Source organism: Polypterus senegalus, chromosome 7, assembly GCF_016835505.1.
Source record: "Polypterus senegalus isolate Bchr_013 chromosome 7, ASM1683550v1, whole genome shotgun sequence".
In the NCBI taxonomy this organism is placed as follows: domain Eukaryota; kingdom Metazoa; phylum Chordata; class Cladistia; order Polypteriformes; family Polypteridae; genus Polypterus; species Polypterus senegalus.
In genome coordinates this window covers 95368413-95393058 of record NC_053160.1, presented here as the reverse complement: position 1 = coordinate 95393058, position 24646 = coordinate 95368413, and the positions used below count along the sequence as shown (strand labels likewise).

The 24646-nt window shown below is 40.1% G+C and overlaps 1 protein-coding gene across 1 annotated transcript in view; it reads right to left on the bottom strand.

Annotated features, from left to right (window-relative positions):
- Window positions 1-24646, bottom strand: part of LOC120532714 (GRAM domain-containing protein 2B) — a 65759-nt gene that overhangs the window by 15895 nt on the left and 25218 nt on the right. Inside the window, exons 2-6 of the mRNA XM_039759024.1 lie at window positions 14387-14509; window positions 1632-1716; window positions 1476-1545; window positions 1004-1107; window positions 781-876 (exon numbers count right to left, since the gene is read on the bottom strand). Of these exons, the coding sequence (XP_039614958.1) occupies window positions 781-876; window positions 1004-1107; window positions 1476-1545; window positions 1632-1716; window positions 14387-14509 (478 nt within the window). The remainder of the gene's footprint in view (window positions 1-780; window positions 877-1003; window positions 1108-1475; window positions 1546-1631; window positions 1717-14386; window positions 14510-24646) is intronic.

Here is a 24646-nt window from a genome sequence, read left to right as displayed (position 1 = left end):
TTAATTTATTAAAGTTTTGGAACTTAAAAAAATCTGTTCCCTCTATAATTTACCATCAGGGACCCACCTTCCTCACCCCATAATATCCACAATGATCACTTGCTATAAAAAAGTTGGCCTTTCACTTCTGATATACCGCAACATTTGTCATAATACCCTTGCAAGTCCCCATATGTGAAAATGACAGAGATTCTGACGCCAAGAAGGAATTACATTTTTAAAAATGTGTTAATTGTCACTGTATATAAATGTGTCATGCATGTGTGAGTGAGAGTTATCCTTGTGATTGATTAGAGTCCTGCCTAGGTTTGTTTTTAGCCTTTCACCCAATGCCTCCGAGTTAGCATCAGGCCCCCACAACTATAAAATGTATCGAAAAGGTTCTAGAACCTATTAACTGAACCTCGGTCCTTTGAGGGCTATAGTGCCTGAACACTAGTTTTTCCTGCCTTGCCTGTGCTCAAAACAACAACTACAACGAACAGCTTGCTATATAGATTAGCAACTGAGAGATTTTTCAAACCAGAAATACACCTGGTACCAATCCAGGTTTACTAAGAAATTATAACTTAACATATTCAGGATGGCATAAATGATATTTTTTTTAATTAAATAAAAATCCTACCTACACAACCTAAATGCTCGTATCTATGGTCAAGGTATGCTTTCCTGAACATAAAATCTTAATGGGCAAATTTCACATACTGCATACATCCGTACTACATAGCATAAATACACACACATTTCATTATCTTACGCCGTTATAAAAATAGAACTTACCCGATCACTTAAGGTTTCTATGACAAGGGCATTTGGCACTAGTAGGGCAGTCTTTGTTTTTTTAATTAGAGTAACAGACATGACTGAGATTGCAATCTGTGTAACAAGAAAAAGAGGCACCCACTGATTTGTTATTTTAACAAACATAAAATGTATCTAATTTGCAAATTGTAAAACCACATAATGTAGGTTTTAGAAACATACACTAAATTAACAAACTTACCTTAGTATCCTTACCAAAGACTTTGGAACAGAAACATATCCAATTGTCAGAGACATAAAGCTTTCCTTGATAGAGAATATCTTTTTGTAATGCACAAGTGTAACCTGACCAAAAAAAGAAAACAAGTGAAATACTTTCTCCAAATACAACTTTTGATGTTTTAGAAAGGCTACTTTTAAGAAAGACATATTCTAATTTTTATCTTAAAAACGTTTTCTACACAAAAGGGAGAAATGCAAGTGTAATCTGAAAATCACTTTTTGCATACTGTATACAATTTCTAAAACATCAGAATGTAGATTTATACAATTTCTCTATGAACAAGGAAAATGGGGAAAGTGCAAAAACTGCATAGAACTTCACATACATGTTTAGACGCGAGAGAAAGCACATGTAAGGACGGTTCTAAAAAGTTTACAAACAAAGAAAAAACACACACAACACACCATAGACTAAACAAAAATATACATACTTTGCCTTAGCTGTTCACCTTGTGCCATTTCTTTAAAAAGTTTATGAAACTGTAGGTTGGCCTTAGACAACTGGAATAAAAGAACAAGGTCATATATAATTTTTTCCTCAAATGAAATAAAAACTAAGCTTGCAAAAAGGTTTTTGTAAAACCAACCTGAGTAGATGAAGATTTCCTCCTCTCAATTTTGGTTTCATATTCAGGTGGATTTTGAGCAAACTGTTGGTCAACGATCTTTAACCTGGAAGAAAGGAGAAATACGTTTAGGCTACACAGTTAAAAGGTTTCAGCACTGGTCTCTTCTCTAGTGCACTCTTTTTTTAAGAAAAAAAAGAAAAAAAAAAAACCATTTCTTAAGCAGGAAATGTATAGCTTTTAAAAACAAATGTTTGTTAAACTTGTTAGGCCAAGTACAGCTTTTTAACAAAAAGCTTCAGTATTAGTTCATTTTCTAAATCACAAAAACAAATTGTACTTTAAAATTACAAAAAATTATATTTGACAGGTTATTGATCTCTAAAGGGAAGTTCACTTACATTAGCAAATACATTGAATATAGAGTCACAGGTTTTCGGGGGAAGAAACCGGTTTCATAAACTATTACATAAACACAAGACCTAGAACTACACCCAGACTGTAAAACCAGCATGCATGAAATGGTTAGTTTTCATAAAGAAATACCAGCTTGTCTGCAGCAAGCAGAGGTGACAATGGTAAAAGATAGGATAAGGCATCAGAAGTTTCATGGCTATAGTCAAATAAGAACCACACTCATGCATTTTAGCACAACAGGTGAAAAGATTCAAGGTCCAATTAAAAAAAAAAAAAAAAACACCCCACACAACACAAACACACCATAAAGACACTGGTCAGGAAGGTGTCTAATTTTGCCATTATCTGACCCTTTTCTGCCATAGTCTTTAGTGTTACAATGCAATGATACAAGTGTCCAGGATTACTTGAGCTGGTGCTAGGTACTGCTTAACCCTTAAAAAAACACCTTTTTGACCCAATTCTAATGCCCCTTTTAGGTACCCTGAATGTAATATTTTACCCTAAACTTACTTTATATTGATAAATCTTATTTACTGTATACTCAAGTACCCTAAAGGGAGGATAAAACCACTAAAATATATGGTGGGCCAAATCTGCCGCAAAAACAACAAAATATACAGCAGCTGTACAAAAATGTGACAAAATTTAGAAACTTAATTGTATGTAAAATTTGGGAACTTTGATAAAAGCCTTCCAATTTTTAAGCTGAGAGGATCACTTTTAGGATGTTTTGATGGATTATGTAGTGAAAATCAATTGAAATCAATGGTAAAGAATTATTAAAAAAGCTATGCAAATTTTGATGTTTGCATTTTTTAAACTGTTCAATAACTGGGGAAATGTAAGAAGTCACAAAGTTTCATGCTGAGTAGGTTAAATATAGGGTGTTTTTACTGATTTCAAAACACAAAAATGGGATCAAATCCCACCCTGAACCTCTCAGGTATTTAAAAGGTCTGCACCATCTCTACCTACTCTCCCATTATAATAGCTGATCTCAGGGACTCCACGAAATGTCCAAAGGCCACCAACTTCTCTCTCGTGCTTACATTTAATGCTGATGGAATGTTGCTTGGAAGACATACTTCGAAGTTCCAGTATTAGAGATCATTTTTTATTGGTGGCTGCAACCAATCCTTGCACAAGCTCTGTATAATTTTTATATAAAAAACACACATTTTATAATATGTCCTTTAGAAAACATATTTCAGGGGCACTTTACTAATGGTTTTCATCAGCCTCCATGAAACCATCTACAGTAATCCCTCCTCGATCACGGGGGTTTCGTTCCAGAACCCCCCACGAGAGGGGAAAATCCCTGAAGTAGAAACCATATGTTTGTATGGTTATTTTTATATATTTTAAGCCCTTATATAAACTCTCCCACACAGTTTACTGTATAACTGTGCAGAGAATATTTATAAACCTTCATTTATAGCGGTTAATCCGCTCCAGACAGATAAATGAATTTCCACAAAGTAGTATTCTTTATTTATAAATCTAATATTTTCGCAGTTAGAGCATAGAATACCCGTTTATGAACTTCTAAATACATTTAACAATAGAGCCCGCTAGACATGAAATAACACCCTTTACTCAAAAGTTTAAACTGTGCTCCATGACAAGACAGAGATGACAATTCTTTCTCACAATTAAAAGAATGCAAACATATCTTCCTCTTCAAAGGAGTGCCGTCAGGAGCAGAGAATGTCAGAGAGAGAGAGAGAGAGAGAGAGAGAGAGAGAGAGAGAGAGAGAGAGAGAGAGAGAGAGAGAGAGAGAGAGAGAGAAATGTAAACAATCAAAAATCAATATAACTGTTGGGGTTTTAAGTATACGAAGCACCCGCAATGAAGGGATCAATGTGAAGGTAGTCTTTCAGCATTTTTTACAGGAGTGTCCGTATCTTCTAAGCAAACGGCCTCTGTGCAAACAGCCCCTCTACTCACACCCCCTCCGTCAGGAGCAGAGAATGTCAGAGAGTGAGTGAGACAGAAAAGCAAACAATCAAAAATCAATACGGGCGGTTAGAGCTTTGCAATGTGCGAAGCACCACGCAGGAAGCATATCGTATATCATTGAGGAGTTTTGTTTAATACGTAATACATGCTCTGATTGGGTAGCTTCTCAGCCATCTGCCAATAGCATCCCTTGTATGAAATCAACTGGGTAAACAAACGGATGAAGCATGTATCATAAATTAAAAGACCCATTGTCCGCAGAAATCCACAAACCAGCGAAAAATCTGCGATATATATTTAGATATGCTTACATTTAAAAATCCGAGATGGAGTGAAGCCATGAAAGTTGAAGCGCGATGTAGCGAGGGATCACTGTTATTACCCACCATAGGATTGCGAGTATATGGTTTTTTTCTATATCCATTGGATATAGACCTGTGACACTGTTCTGTTTGAAAACCCCGAAATGTTAGTCGTTGCCAATTTGCTCAAGACAGAGTGCAAGGCACCAATTTTCTACACAGAATTCCAAAAAACACTCAAGATCTTTATCCATTCATCCATCCATCCTCTTCCACTTATCCAGGGTCGGGTCACGGGGAAAGCAGCTTAAGCAGAGAGGCCCAGACTTCCCTTTCCCCAGCCACTTTTTCCGGGAGAATCCCAAGGCGTTCCCAGGCCAGCCGGGAGACAGTCCCTCCAGCGTGTCCTGGGTCTTCCCCAGGGCCTCCTCCCAGTTGGGCGTACCCGGAACACCTCACCAGGGAGGCATCCAGATCAGATGCCCAAGCCACCTCATCCGACTCCTCTCGATGCAGAGGAGTAGCGGCTCTACTCTGAGCCCCTCCCGGATGATTGATCTTCTCACCCTCTCTTTAAGGGAAAGTCCAGACACCCTGCGGAGGAAACTCATTTCAGCCGCTTGTATTCGCTATCTCATTCTTTCGGTCACTACCCATCGCTCATGACCATAGGTGAGGGTAGGAACGTAGATCGACCAGTAAATTGAGAGCTTTGCCTTACGGCTCAGCTCTTTTTTCACCACGACAGACTGATGCAGAGCCAGCATCACTGCAGATGCCGTACCGATCTGCCTGTTGATCTCACGGTCCATTCCTCCCTCACTCGTGAACAAGACCCCAAGATACTTGCACTCCTCCACTTGGGGCAGGATTCCCCCAACCCTGAGAAGGCACTCCACCCTTTTCCGGCTGAGGACCATGGTCTCAGATTTGGAGGTGCTGATTCTCATCCCAGCTGCTTCATACTCCGCTGCGAACCGTTCCAGAGAGAGCTGAAGATCACGGCCTGATGAAGCAAACAGGACATCATCATCTGCAAAAAGCAGTGACCAAATCCTAAGTCCACCAAACCACACCCCTTCAACACCCTGGCTGCGCCTAGAAATTCCATCCATAAAAGTTATGAACAGAATCGGTGACAAAGGGCAGCCCTGGCGGAGTCCAACTCTCACTGGAAATGGGCTCGACTTACTGCCGGCAATGTGGACCAAGCTCTTATCAGGGGGTCCGGTACCCCATACTCCCGGAGCACCCCCCACAGGATTCCCCAAGGGACACGGTCGAACGCCTTTTCCAAGTCCACAAAACACATGTAGACTGGTTGGGCAAACTCCCATGCACCCTCCAGGATTTGGCTAAGGGTGTAGAGCTGGTCCACTGTTCCACGACTAGGACGAAAACCACACTGTTCCTCCTGAATCCGAGGTTCGACTATCTGATGGACCCTCCTCTCCAGAACCCCAAATAGACTTTTCCAAGGAGGCTGAGGCGTGTGATCCCTCTGTAGTTGGAATACACCCTCCGGTCCCACTTTTTAAAGAGGGTGACCACCACCCCTGTGTGCCAATCCAGAGGCACGGTCCCCAATTTCCATTCGATGTTGCAGAGACATGTCAACCAAGACAGTCCTACAACATTCAGAGCCTTAAGGAACTCCAGGCGTATCTCATCCACCCCCGGGGCCCTGCCACCAAGGAGTTTTTTGACCACCTCGGTGACCTCAGTCCCAGAGATGGGAGAGCCCACCTCTGTCCCCAGGCTCTGCTTCTTCATTGGAAGGCATATTAGTGGTTAGAGGTCTTCGAAGTACTCCCCCCACCGACCCACAATGTCCCGAGTCGAGGTTAGCAGCACACCATCCCCACCATATATGGTGTTGACACTGCACTGCTTCCCCATCCTGAGACGCCGGACCGTGGACCAGAATCTCCTCGAAGCCATCCGAAAGTCGTTCTCCATGGCCTCTCCAAACTCCTCCCATGCCCGAGTTTTTGCCTCAGCAACCAGCGATGCCACATTCTGCTTGGCCTGCCGGTACCTATCAGCTGCCTCCAGAGACCTACAGGACAAAAAGGTCCTATAGGACTCCTTCAGCCTGACGGGATCCCTCACCGCCGGTATCCACCAACAGGTTCGGGGATTGCCGCCACGACAGGCACCTACCACCTTACGGCCACAGCTCCGGTCAGCTGCCTCAACAATAGAAGCATGGAACATGGCCCATTCAGACTCAATGTCCCCCACCTCCTTCGGTACATGGTCGAGATCTTCAGTCTTGCCATTTTTCTCTATACACACTTAATCAGCCTATACATTTTTAAACTGTTTTTTGTATACTACATCATTGGTTGAAAAGTTATGAAATGAAAGTGCATTTAATAAAGTACATAAAAAAAAGTAGTATCAAAAAGTTCATTGAACATGGTTTCAATTCCTTGTGCAACAATAGCTCTTCAGACTAATACTGTTAAGTCATACCATTCATCTATTTTTATTCTTTTTCTTTTGGTCGATTATTTTTCCCTGTTTATTCAAGCAGGCTTAATTTATATTAGAACAGTGATTCAAATGCACTTAATAAACTGGCTACATAGCATGTGTGCTATGAATCTTATTTGGCTAATGGTTCACAGTGTGTGTTTGGATGAAGGAGCAATTACACCATAAAGCATGTTAGAATGTTTTACATATATTCTTATTCTAATTGAGGAAACACAGACAGGATGAGGCCTACACTGCATCAACACTGGGTAAAAGGCAGGAAACCTTCCAGGGCAAGGTGCCAGTTCATTGCAATAACTACTCAAAAATACCAATATTCACAAGGAAGCAAGTTGGAATCTTAGATTAAACTAATATGGACAACTTTGCAGGTTCTCCCAGTTTTGCTCACATATCCACAGACACAGACAGACAGAATCTTAGAGTGATTAACCATGCAATTAAATTAAAAAATATACATATTTCAGCTCAAGATTAAAAAACACAAAACACAAGTCTAAAACTCCAGAAAAAAATCCAGAAACTCCATTTATCAAACTAACGCTTTAAGGAGGCATTACCATCTGCAATGTAGAACAGAGACACAATTAGAAAAGCACCATCAACACATCAGCATGGAGAGGGCAAAAAGGTTAAGGCACAACTATTAATGATTAACACAATGGACGTCTCATTAGAGACATGCTATATATTTTATTAAAGTTCCACAAAGACATTTGGCAATATGTCAGCTTTTTAAAAAAAAAAAAAAAAAAAACACAACCACACACATTCAGAACCTAAAAGTTCACTTATGGTACTACCAGTCAAGTTGTAAAAGTAAAGTAAAATGTCTAATCTCTTTAAAAGCCAAGAGGTTCTCCACAAACTACAATACTCTTAATATTTCCATAAATCTTTTTGTAAATATGGGCTTTGTCTGTCTTGAAAGCCCTCACCCATAATTTTCAGCTGTGCCAAAGTGCAGAATTCTTCTGGATAAAGACTGATGCCTTCGACATTATAAAGGAGAGGATAAGCTCCACATACAGTTCAAACACTTTTCAGGTCAATATTAAAAAGTGCAGTTAGAAGGCAAGTATACTTGTGTAAACATTGGTAATGTATTTTAACACACTATTAAAATCCTACCAAAAACCACTTTCAACTAGGCTGCATGTACTACTGATTAATGCACCCACCAAGATGTGTCCCTTGCCATGACCCACCATCATTCCTGCACTTTGACTACCATTTCTGCTCTTAGACTTGACAAATTTAATGAGGATATGAAATTCTGTTTCTAAAAGCTATTCCTGTCATTCACATAATACTACAAGCCTCATCAGAATCCCAGCACTATTTTGAGGTGTTGGGGCCAGGAAAACTAACCTCACGTGAGAGATTCTAGTGCAGTCAAGTGGGGGCTATAGAGATGGGGGATGGGGGGGATTGGGTTACAGTTTTTTGCCAAGACAGAGGCGACACTCCAATTTCTGCAACCACTTTCTCCAGATATAGGCCCAGGAGAATAACCCTTTCCAGGCAGTAACTGTGGAAAGACGGAACTTATTTTGCTTTGTGTCATTCAGCACAATTCTTTATGTTGCTAGTTATTGGTTCACATAATGTAAAGCCTAACCAAATTTCTTTTCATGTCAACTGCAGACCATTATCTTTAAATAAACACTATGTTTAGATATTCTTCCGAGTACAACAGATTCTGGAGCACTGTTTAGAAGATTTAAATTAAGTGAGCACATGAAAACCAGAGATCCATTACCATTGTGCTCTTGTTCACTGGAGCGCCACAAGGACAGTCCTGTCTCCTTTTCTGTTCTCTCTGTACACCTCATACTATAAAATACAAACACCAGGTCATGTCACCTGCTTCTCCAATGATCCTGCTCTAATCAGGTGTATTGATAAAGGTAATGAGATAGAATCCAGGAATCAGATGGAGAAAATTCATTGGCTGAAAGTAATTTAAATTAGAAATTTAAAACACAGTGTGGTTTAGTATCCTATATAAATGAATTTTAGAGCAAGTGTTGTACTATTTATACTTGTGCGCGTACTTTACATAAATCTGGAGGAATCCACCATGTGGCAGTGCGAGTTATTATCACGGTGAGAACAGGTTCGGCTTCGCTGTGTTGTAAATTGCCTGGAACACCTTACCGCAATATCTCTGAAAAGGATGTTAAAATGATTAAATCCATCAATCCAGGGATGTGTCCATTCCAGCTAGCATTGGGCACGAAACAGAAACAATCCCTAGACAGGGCATCAGCTCATTGCAAGGTGAATACAATCACTCACATACAGTAGCATCATTTTAGTGTCACCAAATCTGCATATCTTTATAAGGAAATCTGATCACACAGTGGAAACCCAGCAAGAAAACCTGTAAACTCCAGGCAGGGAATATCAGCAACTCCCTGCAAGACAGCAGTGCTAACGCTCCACCACACTGTCATCCCCATGTGTGCAATTATTAGCAGTGTTCATTATTTAAACAAAAACTAAACTATTTATATGTAAAATTATGGAAGACGACGATCCACTGTGGCAACCCCTAATGGAAGCAGCCGAAAGAAGGATTTCTCTAAAATGTACCATACTTTAATGCATTTCATCATGAAAGTGATATCAAGTGTAAATCTAAGGATTCTAAATGTGCAGAGAGTTGGAATATCATACATTTAATGTGTGGTGATCCATTTCTGTTTGCCACAGCTGTCAGGTGATGAGGAAGCCCCAGAAAAAATAAGACTGTACAAAAGATGGTATGTGAGACTTAAAATATATCATGTCATTATGATCGGGAATATGCAATGCTTGAATATAAAAGCGCTACGAAGCGCGTACATCGAACCTACTAGGATCAGCATAGAGTCTGTCACATGTAGATAGTAAACAGGGCCTTGGACGTCACGTTCCAACTTTCACACTGCTCAACCCCGACTTTGTTGGTGCTGCAACTCGCGCACACGTCACATTACTTCTTGAGGACCTGCTCAGAGGACGCATCAAATGAAAGCTAGGAATGCGTGCGCACACACGTTCTGAGCCTGAAGCATAAACGAGCCCTCAGACCTGAAGAGTTTTCCCAAACTTTTGGAAGGTCGTAATTAGATCTTAAGCATAATTATCACCCATAGGTAAATATATCAGCCATTTTAGGTTTGGTGACTTTTCAAAGACAGTATTTCCATAAACAGTACAACCCCATGTACAGTAAAACCTCGATTATCCATCAGGGGTTGGGACCAAGCCTGTGATGGATAAGAGAACACGGATAACAGAACAGAAACTTTAAAAATGATATACAATAGCTTAGTGAAGTCATAAGAAAATACACTATTAACAAAATTCATATAATACTGTAACAACCAGTGTAATAAGCAAACAACTCAGAAGTGTTGGAATTTTCTATGCTTTACTTGAAGTCTTTATTTCATAATGACTGGTGCCCTGTCTTATACGGTTATCCGAGTTACAGAGTACACCTCCAAAATAATAAAAGAAAGCTTTCCCTAACAAACGGTTTATCTCCTTTCACACATGTTCTGTCTTTCTCTATTCCACAAACTCTACTAATTGTCTCCCGATTCCCTACTCAAAACTTCCTTCAGCCACATCTTCCTTTTATTCCTAACTTCTCATGTCCATTCCTTCCAGAACGGAAGTCCTTCACCTAGTCCAGGGGTAGGCAATGTCGGTCCTGGAGAGCCACAGTGGCCACATGTTTTTGTTCCAACTCAGTTTAATTATGGCTCCTTATTAGCAACTAGCAAAATACCCGCGCTTCGCAGCGGAGAAGTAGTGTGTTAAAGTTATTAAAAAGAAAAGGAAACTTTTAAAAATAACGTAACATGATTGTCAATTACATACATACACACACACACACACACACACACACACACAGTGTATATAGCAAAATCCCCACGCTTCGCAGCGATGAAGAACTGCTTTTAAATTTTTATTAAGAAAACCTTTTTAAATTGAGGGAAAACATACCAATAACTATCTGTTAAGGATCTCTTTGTATACCATGTCAGTTCAGCACTCCGGTTGTAATATGACCAAGCTGTGCACTGAGATTACTCTTGAGAATGCAACGTATAATTGTCCAGAAGAAAAGCAATGTTGCCTCAAAATCAATGGCAATCTTTTGTAGGGTCTGTCCCCGAGACTTATTGTCATCGCAAAGCAGAGCCTTACTAGAAATGTGAGGCATTTGAATTGAAATGGGAGATCAGAGGGTATAACGGTGATGCAAGGAATACATTCAGAGTGTGGCGCTCTGCTGTTTTTTGTGTAGCTGCCTTCACACAGCTTCTCCGCTGCTTTATAAACGAACAGCACATAAGGCCGTCGTTTCTCCTTGCTTTGCAGTTCTGTACGGTTTTATTGTTCGTTTATTACGATTGTCATAGTTACTGTGTAGCTATTCGAGACTTACTTTACTGTTCAGGTTCACATTTCCTTTATTTAATCCGTGGCTTTTACGCTATTTTTTTGTTCGTTTATTACGATTACAGATATTTATTGATTCCCTTCTTTAGCTGACTGCCTGTTCATATAAGGCTCTCCGCTGGTTTTTTGTGAAGCAGCCTATAAGGCCATCCTTTTTCCTTGCTTTGCCAAGGAAGCTGCCTTTTTAATTTAATCCACGGGTTCTCCGCCGTTTTATTGTTTGTTTATTACGATTGTTATAGATCTCTTTATATATCACGTTTTCAGTTCAGCACTCTGGTTGTAATATGACGGAAGCTGCACAAGCTCACTCTTGAGAATGCAATGTATAGTTGTCCAGGAGAAAAGCAATCTTGACTGAAATCAATGGCAACCTTTTGTAGGGTCTGTCCCTGAGACTTATTACTTGTCATCGCGCAGCAGAGCCTTACTGGAAATTGGAGGCATCTGAATTGAAATGGGAGATCAGAGGGTATAAAGGGGATGCGAGAAATACATTGAGTGTGGAGAAACTCTAGAGACAGCGTGTGTATTAACTTGGTGATTTTTATGTGAGTATTTGGTGGCAGCGTGATGTAGTTGCTTCCGCAAGACCGTGTTAGCTGTGGAGCTCAGCTCGGAGCATATTCTTTTCCTACCTTGTCAATTGTATAATGCGCTTTTTGAACAGGTTTGATGCATGGAAGTGATCACTCGTACTGCGTTCAGTCAGTTCACGTGAGCTGCTCTCGTGTGATGTTACGATGTCCACGGCTTTATTTAATGTTAGCCAAGACCCGGCACTTAAAGTTTCTCGCTACAGCAATTTTAACTCTGTTACAAAGTGATCCAAAGTCTCGTTTATACCTCGTGTCTTCTCATTAAACTTGTATCTCGCGAATAAGTATTCGATGAATGCATGACAAAACGGCAGAGGGAGTGTGTCCATAAACTTAATTTAAACTTACGGTTTACACCGTGCTTTGTTTCCGCAGTAGCTGCACTTATGAATAAGCTTGTATGCGTGTTTCTTCAGCGCTCTTTGGGACCTCTTCCTTCTTATCTATGTACTGCGTTCACAGTCAGTTCACATGATTACGTGGGTGGCATGATGTGACCCGCAGCTCCGCCCCCCACGGCCATCGAGCTAAAGTCCATTACACTATATGGAGAAAAATAGGTTTCAGTTATGACCATTACGCGTAGAATTTCGAAATGAAACCTGCCCAACTTTTGTAAGCAAGCTGTAAGGAATGAGCCTGCCAAAATTTCAGCCTTCTACCTACACGGGAAGTTGGAGAATTAGTGATGAGTGAGTGAGGGCTTTGCCTTTTTAGTATAGATAAGATGCAAGTGACAAAACAGTCAGCAGTTCTCCATCTAGCTTGTTTCGATTTACATATCTGTGTATTCATCATGCACTGCTGGATTTAATAATACAATAGAAAATGTGACAGATTGAAAATTATCCGTTTTAGGCTTCAAATCATTTTGACAATATCTGTGGAAAGGAAAAAAAATCTACGATAAGAACTTTACATTGTTGGCAAACAAGCCATAAAATTAAATAAAGGTATGAGATTGGAAAAGATTGGTTTATAATTAAGCAATTGGGTTGGAATGAAAACCTGTAGCCACTGCAGCCCTCCAGGACGGACATTGCCCACCCCTGACCTAGTCCCATCACTTACAGCATTCATTCCACCCTTTCTGCTCCCCAACAGTGCATTACTAGCTGCCTGCACGTTACAAGAGAATTTTAAAAATTACACTGCATAACATTAAATACAGATCATTACTGTCAGTGATTTCCATTTTCAAAATGTTTTTCCAATTAGTATCACACTTTGTTCACTGTTCTTCCTACTCTGTAAATTAAAGCATTACTTAAAGTATTTGCCATTTTGCAAACATTTTCATAATTTAAAATTTGTCACAATTCCAACACCACACACATATGTTTGTTTATCTTCCATAACAATGTATAGCAGATTAATTGTAACAAAAGAGAAAAGCTACAAAACACTATTAAAAATTGAAGGTATATAACTGACCCCGATTTTGAAATGTGGCACAACACATGGTACAGTCGAAGAACATTAAGTGCTACCACAAGGGAGAATTGTTACAATGTGCATAGCTTGCAGCATACTGCAAAGCAATAGAGATAGGTAGGGGCTGGTATGCACAAGGTTCTCCCGTGATGGTTAACGGAGTGAAGGATATAGGTTTTATGGTACCTTTTATTCGGTTTATTTCATCTGAAAGATGAAAACTGTACGCTCTAACACAATGCTAACTAGTTAATAGGACTGAAAACTGAAGATTTAGCTTCCAGATTTTAGGATTCTATCCAGTGACCCATTCAAGTTTGTCCATGCAAGTTACCATAAGACAATGACATTCAGAAATATTCTGTTCAAAGGTTTTTGCCGAGGACACACTGCTCCCTTTATCACTAAAAATGCCAACTACTTCCCAAGTAGTTATGTCACCAACAATGTCAATAAAGTGAAGCACTGACAAAGTGACAGTTTCTTTACAGGATAGAAAATAAATTTTTTCCCACAATTGTGGCATACATTCAAAATAAACTTGGCTAGGTTTAATGAGTCCTTAAAACAGGAGTCACAAATTGACCTTCTGCCACCCATCTTAAAATAATGGATTTACCGACAGGTAAACATGTACAACTCCAGCATACAGTTTATTCATATCTGAGGTAGGTAATTAAAATAGAAAATGTTGTTGTATGGTGTATTTTCTGTAAGCATCATAGGTTTCCATCATATTGTGAAATTTTACATTTTCCCCTAAAATTATCCAATTTGAACTATATACAGGTACAGAATATAATCATTTCACTTCATCTATACAGAAGAATTAATCATGTTAAAAGGCACACATTTCTTCCTGCACACTTAAAAAAAAAAAAAATATGTAAGCACTACAACACCATAGGGTATTTACACAATATTGTGCACAGACAGAACTTTAAGTATGTTCTATTTTTGAGAGAGAGAGAGAGAGAGAGAGAGAGAGAGAGAGAGAGACAGACATCTGAAAGACACACAGGTGGAACATAACCTGCATTGCTGCTTTGCATTACCTTACTACAAGCTTTTAAGAGGAGGGGAATTACAGAACCTCACCGTGATGGAGACTGCTTCTTTTTGATCTCACTGAGCTCTGCATCAATATTCAATGAATGCAGCAGTTCCAGAGGCTTTCCAGCCTTCTTTGGTTTCTCTTCAGACCCATTTTCTCCTTCAGAGCTGTCGAAGAAAAACACCACGTCACTATCAAGTGGATAAACACAATCTAAAAGGCAGTGTAAATTGTAAGAAGGTGCAACTACAAACCTTTCAGTTTCACTTTTACAATCTTCTAGCAAAAGCATCTGCCATTAGTGTTAACCGCAGTGTAATGAACAGCATGCTATTACCAAGGCCTGGCCTTGTAGATTTCCATTGCATAGATGTGGTTATAAAAAAACAAAGTTAATTACAGTCTTGGGATTACAAAAGAAACCACTGAAGAATATAGGAGGAAAGGTTTTTAAAATCAGACTCCAATACACTGAGAACATTTAATTCATGTCATTTATATTTATAAAAAAAAAAACCCACACAAACACTCACTAGACTGGACTTCAAGTTATGTAAACTATTGTATTAATGAAATGTAAAATGATTAATTGATTAACTTAACTGCATTAGCAGGAAGAAAGGAGTTTTGAGTTCCCACACAAAATTAAGTTGAAGCACAAAACTCCAGCTAATTTTTTTTTTTTGTATTTTTATTTCCATATTGCTTGGAATAGGATATGCAATAATATAAAACACAGACAGGGCTCACAAAATTTCGAAATCCCTGGTAGCCCTTCAGGCAGGCACTCTTCAGTTTTTGGTAGCCCAAAATAAATTTAAGTAGCCCGAATAAAAAAGATTATTTTTAATGTATAATATTGTAAAGGAAATAAATGAATCAAAAAATTGTTAAAACACAAATTATAACAACTGTATAAAAATTACAATCATCAACTCAAATATTTGGTTCTAATTGAACAGAAATTTCTATGAACTTGTAAGAACTGTGTAGAACATGAATCAGTCTGTGTCAGATTCTGAATCTGAAATTTCCACTGAAGTCACGGATGAGAAAATGCCACTCGACGTTGAGGGCATAGCATCTCCTCCATCAGCTTTCTCTTCCTGTGCATCGGCCTCCATTTCACTGCTCTTTGTTCTTGTCGGAGTTTTATGATCCAGGTGTCTTGAACCTTTTCCAGAAAACATCCAGAAACGAATTGACTTGTCAGGGCAAAAAGATTCAACTGTTTCCCCATTAATGGAGAGTTGCATGCAGTCATTCAGTGTTTCAGGGTGTAGAGAGGTACGATGTGTTGTCTTCACTCGGTTCATGCAAGAAAATCCTCTCTCACAGATGGCTGTTGATGGACTAAGTGTCAGCATTAATTTCACCAGCAACAAGATATGAGAGAGGTGTTCTGGATTCTCAGAGAGGAGATCTCTGTACAAGCAATCAACTACCTTGCTACCCCGGTGTTCTGCAAGCCACATTTTAGATCCATCCATTCTTGTGGAATTTTCTCTCTCTTCCTCATCTAGCAAACTGGCAAAATGTGTGACAAGATAATCCACCTCTTCATTCCCATAATTTGCCAGCTCTTCTCTGGGGTATGGAAGAGTGGAAGGGTCAAAAACTTTGAAACAAGAGAGAGGCTTTTCACGCAGATTTTTAAATCTATTGTCCATATACTTGACTGAGTTGTCAATAATCTTCTGAATCTCTGCACCAAAGGTGTCTTTGTCTGTACCCTCACCTCTTCTAGCAGGTCGCTGACTTTTTGTGAGCTGAGTTCCACAGTAGCAAATGCTACCATCCTCGTTCGCTGTGAACTTTGTGTCCAAGGTTTTCTGGTATTCTCCTGGTTTTGTTTTTAGGCTGAGTAAGCGTGATGTGGTGCTCTCAACTAACTGATTTGTTCGTGTGATGTTTAGGTTATCATGCTGAAAATCAGTACAGCACTTGGATAAGATGGTACTGTAGTCCAACATGAAATGCAGGAAGCGAACAAATTTCTCAGTCTTCATCTCCTGCACCACCCCCTTAGCTTTGGCTGCATCCTCGGACTTGACATCACTTCCTCCTGCCATGTTCTCCATATGAACAACAGTGGGAGTGTAATTTTTTTCCACAGCCTTCAGACATCTCAGCCGGCTTGGAAGCCACCGTGCTCTTCAGGCCACTGAAATGTGCCAGTTTCTCATTTAGCAGTTCACTTATTTCTGTCGGTTCTCTTCGCTTCTTTGGGGAATAGTAATACATCTTAAAGATGGTTTTCAGTGTACCTTCAAATTTCACCAGGTACTCACAGCCTTTCACGCTATCCAGCACGGCTAGCTCTAACTTGTGTGCCACACAGTGGATTGTTATGATGTGGGGTATCCTCTGTTTCAGTCTCCCAGCTACTCCTGTTTTCTCACCCATCATCACTGCAGCACCATCAAAATTTGCACACACTACTTTCTTTTTCCATGTGTCTTCTCTGATACCCATGGTGTTCACTGCTTCATCAATAGCCTCTAAAATACCTGCAGCATTTGCACTCTTGACTGGCTGACATTTGATCATGTATGTGGATATGTCACCATTATCTCTCACATACCTGACATGAACCAACTCCTGTTCTATTATACCAGTGTCTGTACTGCCATCTGCAAGAATGGATAAGAACCTGCTTTCTTGAATTTCCTTTTCAATCTGGTCTCTTGAAATTTGTGCTATTGCTCCAATAAACTCTCTGCAAGCATGGTCATTGAGGTAAGTGGAACCAAGATCTAGGCCATTTGCTTTTTGAAGTTTGCAAAGACTGCTAAATTTTGCCAATGGTAGTTCACTCTTTGCAACATAGTACGCTGTTCTAAACAGCTTTTTCAAGACTTCTTGTTGTGCTTGGTTTATTTTTAGTATGGTTTTTGCAATTGGTGTTTGTTCTGGGAAAGATGCTGCAGACTGAGCACCAATGCATTTCTTGTGATGCAGAGATTTCTCATGGGTTTTGATAGGGTCTTTCCTAAAATTACTGGTCCCAGTAACAAAGGCGCTTGTCGAGTCAGAAATCGAGGGAAACTCACGAGACACCCGGCAGAACATTATGTTATTTAGCTTGTCATATTCCAACCACAGAAATTCTTTTGTCCATGAAACCAAAAAGCTGCGCTTTCTTTTTGCCTCAGTCTAATTTGTCATAACTTTTCCGCTTTGTGGTAGGCTTTTCTTTGGCTGTCCCTTCACCCTGACCGGTCTTCTTTGGCTCAGCAGAACAAATACCTGCGTAAATCAATCTATTTTTACACACGCACACACAACGGTCAGCGATTTTTTAAATTCTCTGCGCAATCAACCTCTATCACATGTTTAAAGCTTGCTGCGTGAGATTTCACTTCTCACTTTTGAATAGTAAACCAATGAGTGATAAGACGATGTCAGAGGAATTGGTGCGCAATTAATCTGTCACTGACCAATCAGTACTGCCGCTTTCTATACACAGTTCGCGCGATCGCAAAGTGAAAGTAAAAAAACAAGCGCGAATTCAAACACGATTTCAATATTTCACATATTGACAGTGGCTTATCGATGCCCGTAAATGACATAATTACCCAGCTACATTTGCGAAAGAATGCAAAAGCATTGCCATATATTTTTCCTTCCTATGATAGCCCGACGGGCAGGGCTGAGAGATTTTGGTAGCCCGAATGGAAGACACAATAGCCCCGGGACGTCGGGCTAGCGATTTTGCGAGCCCTGACAGATATTGTAAAACACTAGATTCTGGCAGCTACAGAAAGTACAATTAAATCATTAAGGGTAAAGGAATGGGGCTATATAAAATCTTCTACAATCGATCCCAGAAAAAATAACCTCTCTAATAGATCAAGGAGAAAAAAGGTTGATCAAAATTCCTGTGTTAACCAGTCACTCAGGTCACCTTTAGGTTTTGACAATGTACTCCATTACAAAAGTAGTGCGAATGATATTGACAGAATAGAACCAGAATTTGGCCCTTGTATCCCTGATATCCATCCCGGATTGGTAGGGATAACCTGATTGGGATCAATGTTAAGTGTTCACAAACAGGGAATTTCAAGAGTGAAAAAGGATTTATAATTCTCAAAATTTTAATATTGTTAGAATCATATTAGCAAACATTAGCAACATAAAAATGTAATGAAGATGAATATAAAATATGTAAAAGGTATACATTTTGCTCTTCACTTTAGTACAACAGTTCTTATGTGGATGTCATTAGTGTAACTGATGATTATTTAGTCAGGAACAGAGTCAGATTCTTTGAAATAAAATGCAGAAGTATTTTATCATGACACCATTCTCCATGGAAGAATTTCACTATACTCTGTACAGTGGAACCGATCTATACTTTGCTGAATAACTGAAAACAAAAAATATTCTGCACCAGCACAACTGAAAGGCAGACAAAGATCAATGGCTATGAAAATAAAAACGCCACTTTGCCTACAAAATATCTTTAACTGGCAAAATGAGCATCAAACTAAAAGACCACCACAAGTCTTCCAGATGAAGACAATACCTGCACATGACAGGAAAGGTCTCCAATTTTTTTTTTTTTTTTGAGGACTTGAATTACAAATGACATATGGGCATACAGTATGTGGAATGAATTAACAGTATGAAAAATGAATGAACTTAGGTGAGGCACACTCAAAAGCACCTTTGAAAATGCATATGGGTTAATGTGCATCTCTGCATATACAAACACTTAAATAAGGCAGTTAGAAATAACACATTACAGTGGAACCCTCGGGTCACGAACGTCTCTGAACTTGTCCAAATCGGGTTAGGACCAAAAAGTTTGCCAAACTTTTGCATCTGTTCATGACCATACACTTTGGCGACGAACAATCCAGTTTCCCTTTCAGTTTGTACACACCGATTATTTCCGCACGTGTTCAGTCTCTCCCTGTACTGTAAATTGTTCTCGGTGCATCACGCAGAGGGACTCTCCCTCAAAACTGTAACCTCCTCTCAACCCAGCTTCCTCCTGTGCTATACAGCTCCCGTCAAAAAAGGCCAGTTTTAATAAGTAGTCACCGCACTTGCGGCTTAGCGAGGGGGCATGGTGGTGCGAGGCCGAAGCAGTTTCCGAGGAATTTGTGATGTGGGCGTTTCTCACCTAAGTGCACAGGTGAGAAGTGGTCCGCATCCGTAATTGCCACGACTATCACATCAGAGGAGAACAGGAAAGAACTGGAGGTTGCAAGAGAAGGCAGGAAGCAGGAGGAGAGAAGGAGAGAACGAGCGAGAGAGCGCGCACAAGAGCGAGCGTGAGCGAGCACAGGCTCATGTGCAGCTGAGCAGGGAGCCTGGGTGTTTGTTTCAGTGTTATTCCACGTTTTTACATTTAGTTTACTACTAGCAAAATACCCGCGTTTTTGCAGCAGAGTAGTGTGTTAAAAAAGTTATTAAAAAGAAAACATTTTAAAAGTAACGTAACATGATTGTCAATGTAATTGTTTAGTCACTGTTACGAGTGTTGCGGTCATCAAGGATTTGATTATCATTATTTCTTTCAATCAAGTTCGTATTTGGAGGATGTGTGGTTTTGAAATTACATTCCGTGTTTGTCAACCGCTGTAAAGATAACAGGTTTCATTCATCGAAGTGTTCACTACGCAAATCGCTACTTGTGAATGTAAGATTTACAGGCATAATTAACAGGCATTCCCGGTATTAACTTGTGCTAAACGTACCATGGTGTGACGTAAGGGGAGCTGACTGTAAAAAGGCAAGGAGGCTCGCATTTTGAACGAAAAGGGAGAAAACGGCAAAGGAGCAGAAAAGAGAGAAGGAAAACTGTTTAAATAAAGAGCTCGGAAGGTGAATGGAAAGAAGCAGCCAGGGGTAAAGCAAGGAATACTTCGTAATAAGGATGGTTCTGTGCACGTAGAAGGTGTAACAATAAGATTGTTAAGCCTTATGATAATGTTCCCGCATGGAGGATTTACAGAGATGCACTAGAAGTACAATCTGAACCTCTCTACAGTTTCGTTTATTTTCGGGTTGTAATGTTCAAATTTACGTATATCATCTGGCCCAGTGGTGTACCGTACATTTTACACCTAGGTGTTCAGTAGTGCTCTGTCTGAAATCAACCTGCCCCTCAAAAACCAATTTATGGTTATAAAAACCATCTTAATATGCAGAAATACAGTATAAAGAGCAATATTTAGGAAAAATCGCAACATTTTACTCACCAAAAATTCGGATTATTTGTAAACAAAATCCATCCTCCTCTTTTTGCTCAAAAACAGTTCAATTACTCTGTCGTACAGATTATCTGTGCGCTTCGGTTCGATCAAAAAGTCCCTTTTTATCACCATCGAAGCTAATGCTGAAAGTCGAACCTGTCCTGTCGCATTTCTGGCATAAGTTTTAATTCGCTTTAGGGCTAAAAATGTCCGCTCGACAGAAGCAATGTACACGGGAAAGGTCACTGCCAAAATATACCAATGTGTACAGCTGCCCCATGCGCTCATTCAGATTTTTCTGATGAAGGAGTCAAGGAGATCAGTGGGAGATTTTCCTGCAAAATCATCCATGGCATACATTAAGTCAGTTCTGTTTTTAGCCCGTTTTTAGCAAAAAACTGCCCCGTGGCTCTTGTGGTAAACTGGAGAAGGCTGCGTGCAGGAAATTTTTCTTGTATTCCCGAAACTTCTGGGGGTCGAGGAGCGTGACAAACATCAGTTTTTCGTGGACTGTGTCTGGCAAATTGTCCAGAATCCTGCCATGGAGTTGGCGGTAGTGCGCGCGAGGATCTTGCGCTTGGAGCGCCTGCGGTGCATTCAGTGGCCTTGTAGAGTTCCTCATATTGGCTTCTATCCAATCAATGGGTCTGCATATGGTGACGTTGCCGTATGCCTGCTAGAGGGCCCTATTGACACCAACTCAAAATCTGATTGGTTGAAGCAACAGTTTAAAAATCGACATTTATTCTGTGTTAGAGGGCCTGCAGAACGGATTGTGAAGGCCTCTCTGCCTGGCAACAAATGGCTGAAATGTGATTGGTTAAATGCTTTAATACGAAAATACATGTCTGGAAGCAGCACAACCATTGGATTAAACTTGTATCTCGCGAATATCTTGTGCGATCTTGGGATGTCCACGGCTTAATTTAATTTTAGCTCAGACCCGGCACAAGTTTCTCTCGCACTTTTGCTGAGGGAGGGTTTCCGCAGTAGCTGCACTTATGAATATGCCAAGCAAAGTCCTTCACCTGTGAATATTTCTCTTATGTGGGCAGGCACTCAATTACATGGGAGGCGTGATGATGCAAGACGCAACTCCGCCTTACACGGCCATTGCGCTGCAGGATATGGCCGTATCTATACAGTATATGAACTAAAGTAGGTTCCAGTTATGACCGTTACGTGTAGAATGTCAAAATGAAACCTGCATAACTTTTGTAAGTAAGCTGTAAGGAATGAGCCTGCCAAATTTCAGCCTTCCACCTACACAGGAAGTTGGAGAATTTGTGATGAGTGAGTCAGTCAGTCAGTAAGGGGTTTGCCTTTTATTAGTATAGACTAGCAAAATACCCGCTCTTCGCAGCGGAGAAGTAGCGTGTTAAAGAGATCGATAGATCCTTTGGGGTGTGAGCAGCTGTATCTGGGAGTGCCAGAATCCATTGAGGAAGAAAAACTAACATTTGTACAAAATCTTAATTTATCTATCCATTCCTAAATAATTAAATGGGCAGGCTATTTCGTATCAGTGCAATAGGCTGCTTGTTAAAAACGGATAACTCCTGCTCTTACGTGTACTTAGTGCTGCGTGGGTATTATGAACTATCGTATCTGTTCAAGTTCTATTTAAATTTTAAATAATTTTTATTTAGTCGACAGAAATGTTTGGTAGGAATGCAAGTTAAATTTAATCATTGCATAAATTTCTCTTTACCATAGAAATTTAAAGACTTGATTCAACTTACATTCCCACCAAAGATTTCTGTTGACTAAATAGAACCTACTTATATCCAAATAGAACTTGAAGATATTTTTTCGAATCTGATCGTGCATTTTACATTGAACTGACGCGAACCACATCGAGCCTGCAAGATATTGAGCTGTCGCCTGCCTGCCTCAATAAGTGACCCTCGCTTCACTCTTACTTTAACCGTTCATTTAATCATGGCTAGTCGCGAAAAAATTAGAAAATGGGAGGATTACAAGGAGTAAGGCTTTACCAAAACAATTATTGATGGCGAATAAAGTATCCATTATTCATAAAGCTTCAATTGGTGATCTGTTTTTCTGCGTTAACCTCAGATAGATATTTACTGTCAAATAATGCAAACAGTACGCGGCACGTGTTTCGCCCTAATTTTGGGCTCATCGGCGTACACACTCATTGCACCCCTTCTCAGGAATTGAACCTCGGACGTCAGCACTAGAGGCAAAGCCTCTCGTGTTGCGCCACAGACAGACAGACAGATGCCTGTAGCCACAATAAATGCCTTTATTGAATAGACAAACCGGGGTGAACAAGTTCCTTTCTACTGCAGCCACAGCACACATAAAAAACAACAACAACTCAAACTTGCAATATTATTTAGGAAAATCGCAACATTTTACTCACCAAAAATTCGGATTTGTAAACAAAATCCGTGCGCTTCAGTTCCATCAAAACGTCCTTTTCTACCGCATCTGAAGCGAATGCTGAAAGGTGAACCCACCCTATGGTATTTCTGGCATAAGTTTGAATTCGCTTTCGGGCTGTAAATGTCCACTCGACAGAAGCAGTGTACACGGGAATGCTCATCGCCAAATATACCAATGTGTACAGCTGCCCCATGCTCTCATTCAGATTTTTCTGATGAAGGAAGTCAAGGAGATCAGTGGGAGATTTTCCAACAAAATCATCCATGGCATACATTACAGTCAGTTCTGTTTTTAGCCGAGACGGATCAAAAAGCGCTCTGTGGCTCTTGTGTTAAACTGGAGAAGGCTGCATGCTGGAAATTTTTCTTGTATTCTCGAAACTTCTGGGGGTCGAGGAGTGTGACAAACATCAGGTTTTCATGGTCTTGAAATCTGGTCTGTGTCTGGCAAATATTGTCCAGAATCCTGCCATGGAGTTGGCCGTAGTGTGCGCGACGATCTTTCGCTTGGAGCGTTTGCGGTGTGTTCGGTGGCCTCGTAGGAGTTCCTCATATCAGCTTCTATCCAAATCAATGGGTCTGAATACGGGGACGTTGCCATATGCTTGCTACAGGGCCATACTGACACCAACTCAAAATCTGATTGGTTGAAGCAACAGGTTAATCAACATTTATTCTGTGTTAGTGCCTCCACAACAGATTCTGAAAGCCTCTCTGCCTGGCAACAAATGATGGCTGAAATGTGATTGGTTAAATGCTTTAATACGAAACTCCGCCTCCTACGGCTATCGAGCTGCAGTCTATTAGAGTATATGGACAAATATACGTTCCAGTTATGACCATTACACGTTGAATTTCTAAATGAAACCTGCCCAACTTTTGTAAGTTGTAAGGAATGAGCCTGCCAAATTTCAGCCTTCTACCTACACGGGAAGTTGGAGAATTAGTGAGGGCTTTGCCTTTTATTAGTATAGACTAGCAAAATAGCCGCGCATCGCAGCAGAGAAGTAGTGTGTTAAAGTTATGAAAAAGAAAAGGAAACATTTTAAAAATAACGTGACATGATTGTCAATGTTATGAGTGTTGCTGTCATATTTTAATCTATCTATACACATACCTCGGACTTATTCCAAAGCAGACGTATACCAACTTGGTATACATCCTGTTTAGAGGCGAAATATTTTGCTAGGTATACAACCTTTGTTTGGAATACGACTTGTGTGCTAAAACAGCACGTATGGTAAACCGGGCGCGTGCCTTCCCCCAAAAAAAAAAAAAAAGTTTTAACCTGTACAGTAATCCCTCGCTATATCGCGCTTCGACTTTCATATAAAATCCACGATAGAGTGAAGCTGCGAAAGCATAACTAAATATATAAACGCAGATTTTTTGCTGCTTCGCAGGTTCTGTGAACAATGTGTCTTTTTACTTCCTGTACATGCTTCCTCAGTTGGTTTGCCCAGTTGATTTCATACAAGGGACGCTATTGGTGGATGACTGAGAAGCTAACCAATCAATCAGAGCACGCAGTTAAGTTTCTGCAGTGTTAACCAGGAAGTCTCTTCTCGCTCATTCAGCATCAACGTGTTTCGCTATGTGAAGAGTTAACTTTTGTGTTTATCTTTGTGCATAGTCAAGCCCTTCATTATGGCTCCAAAATGATCTGCTACTGCTTCAGGGGCTGTGC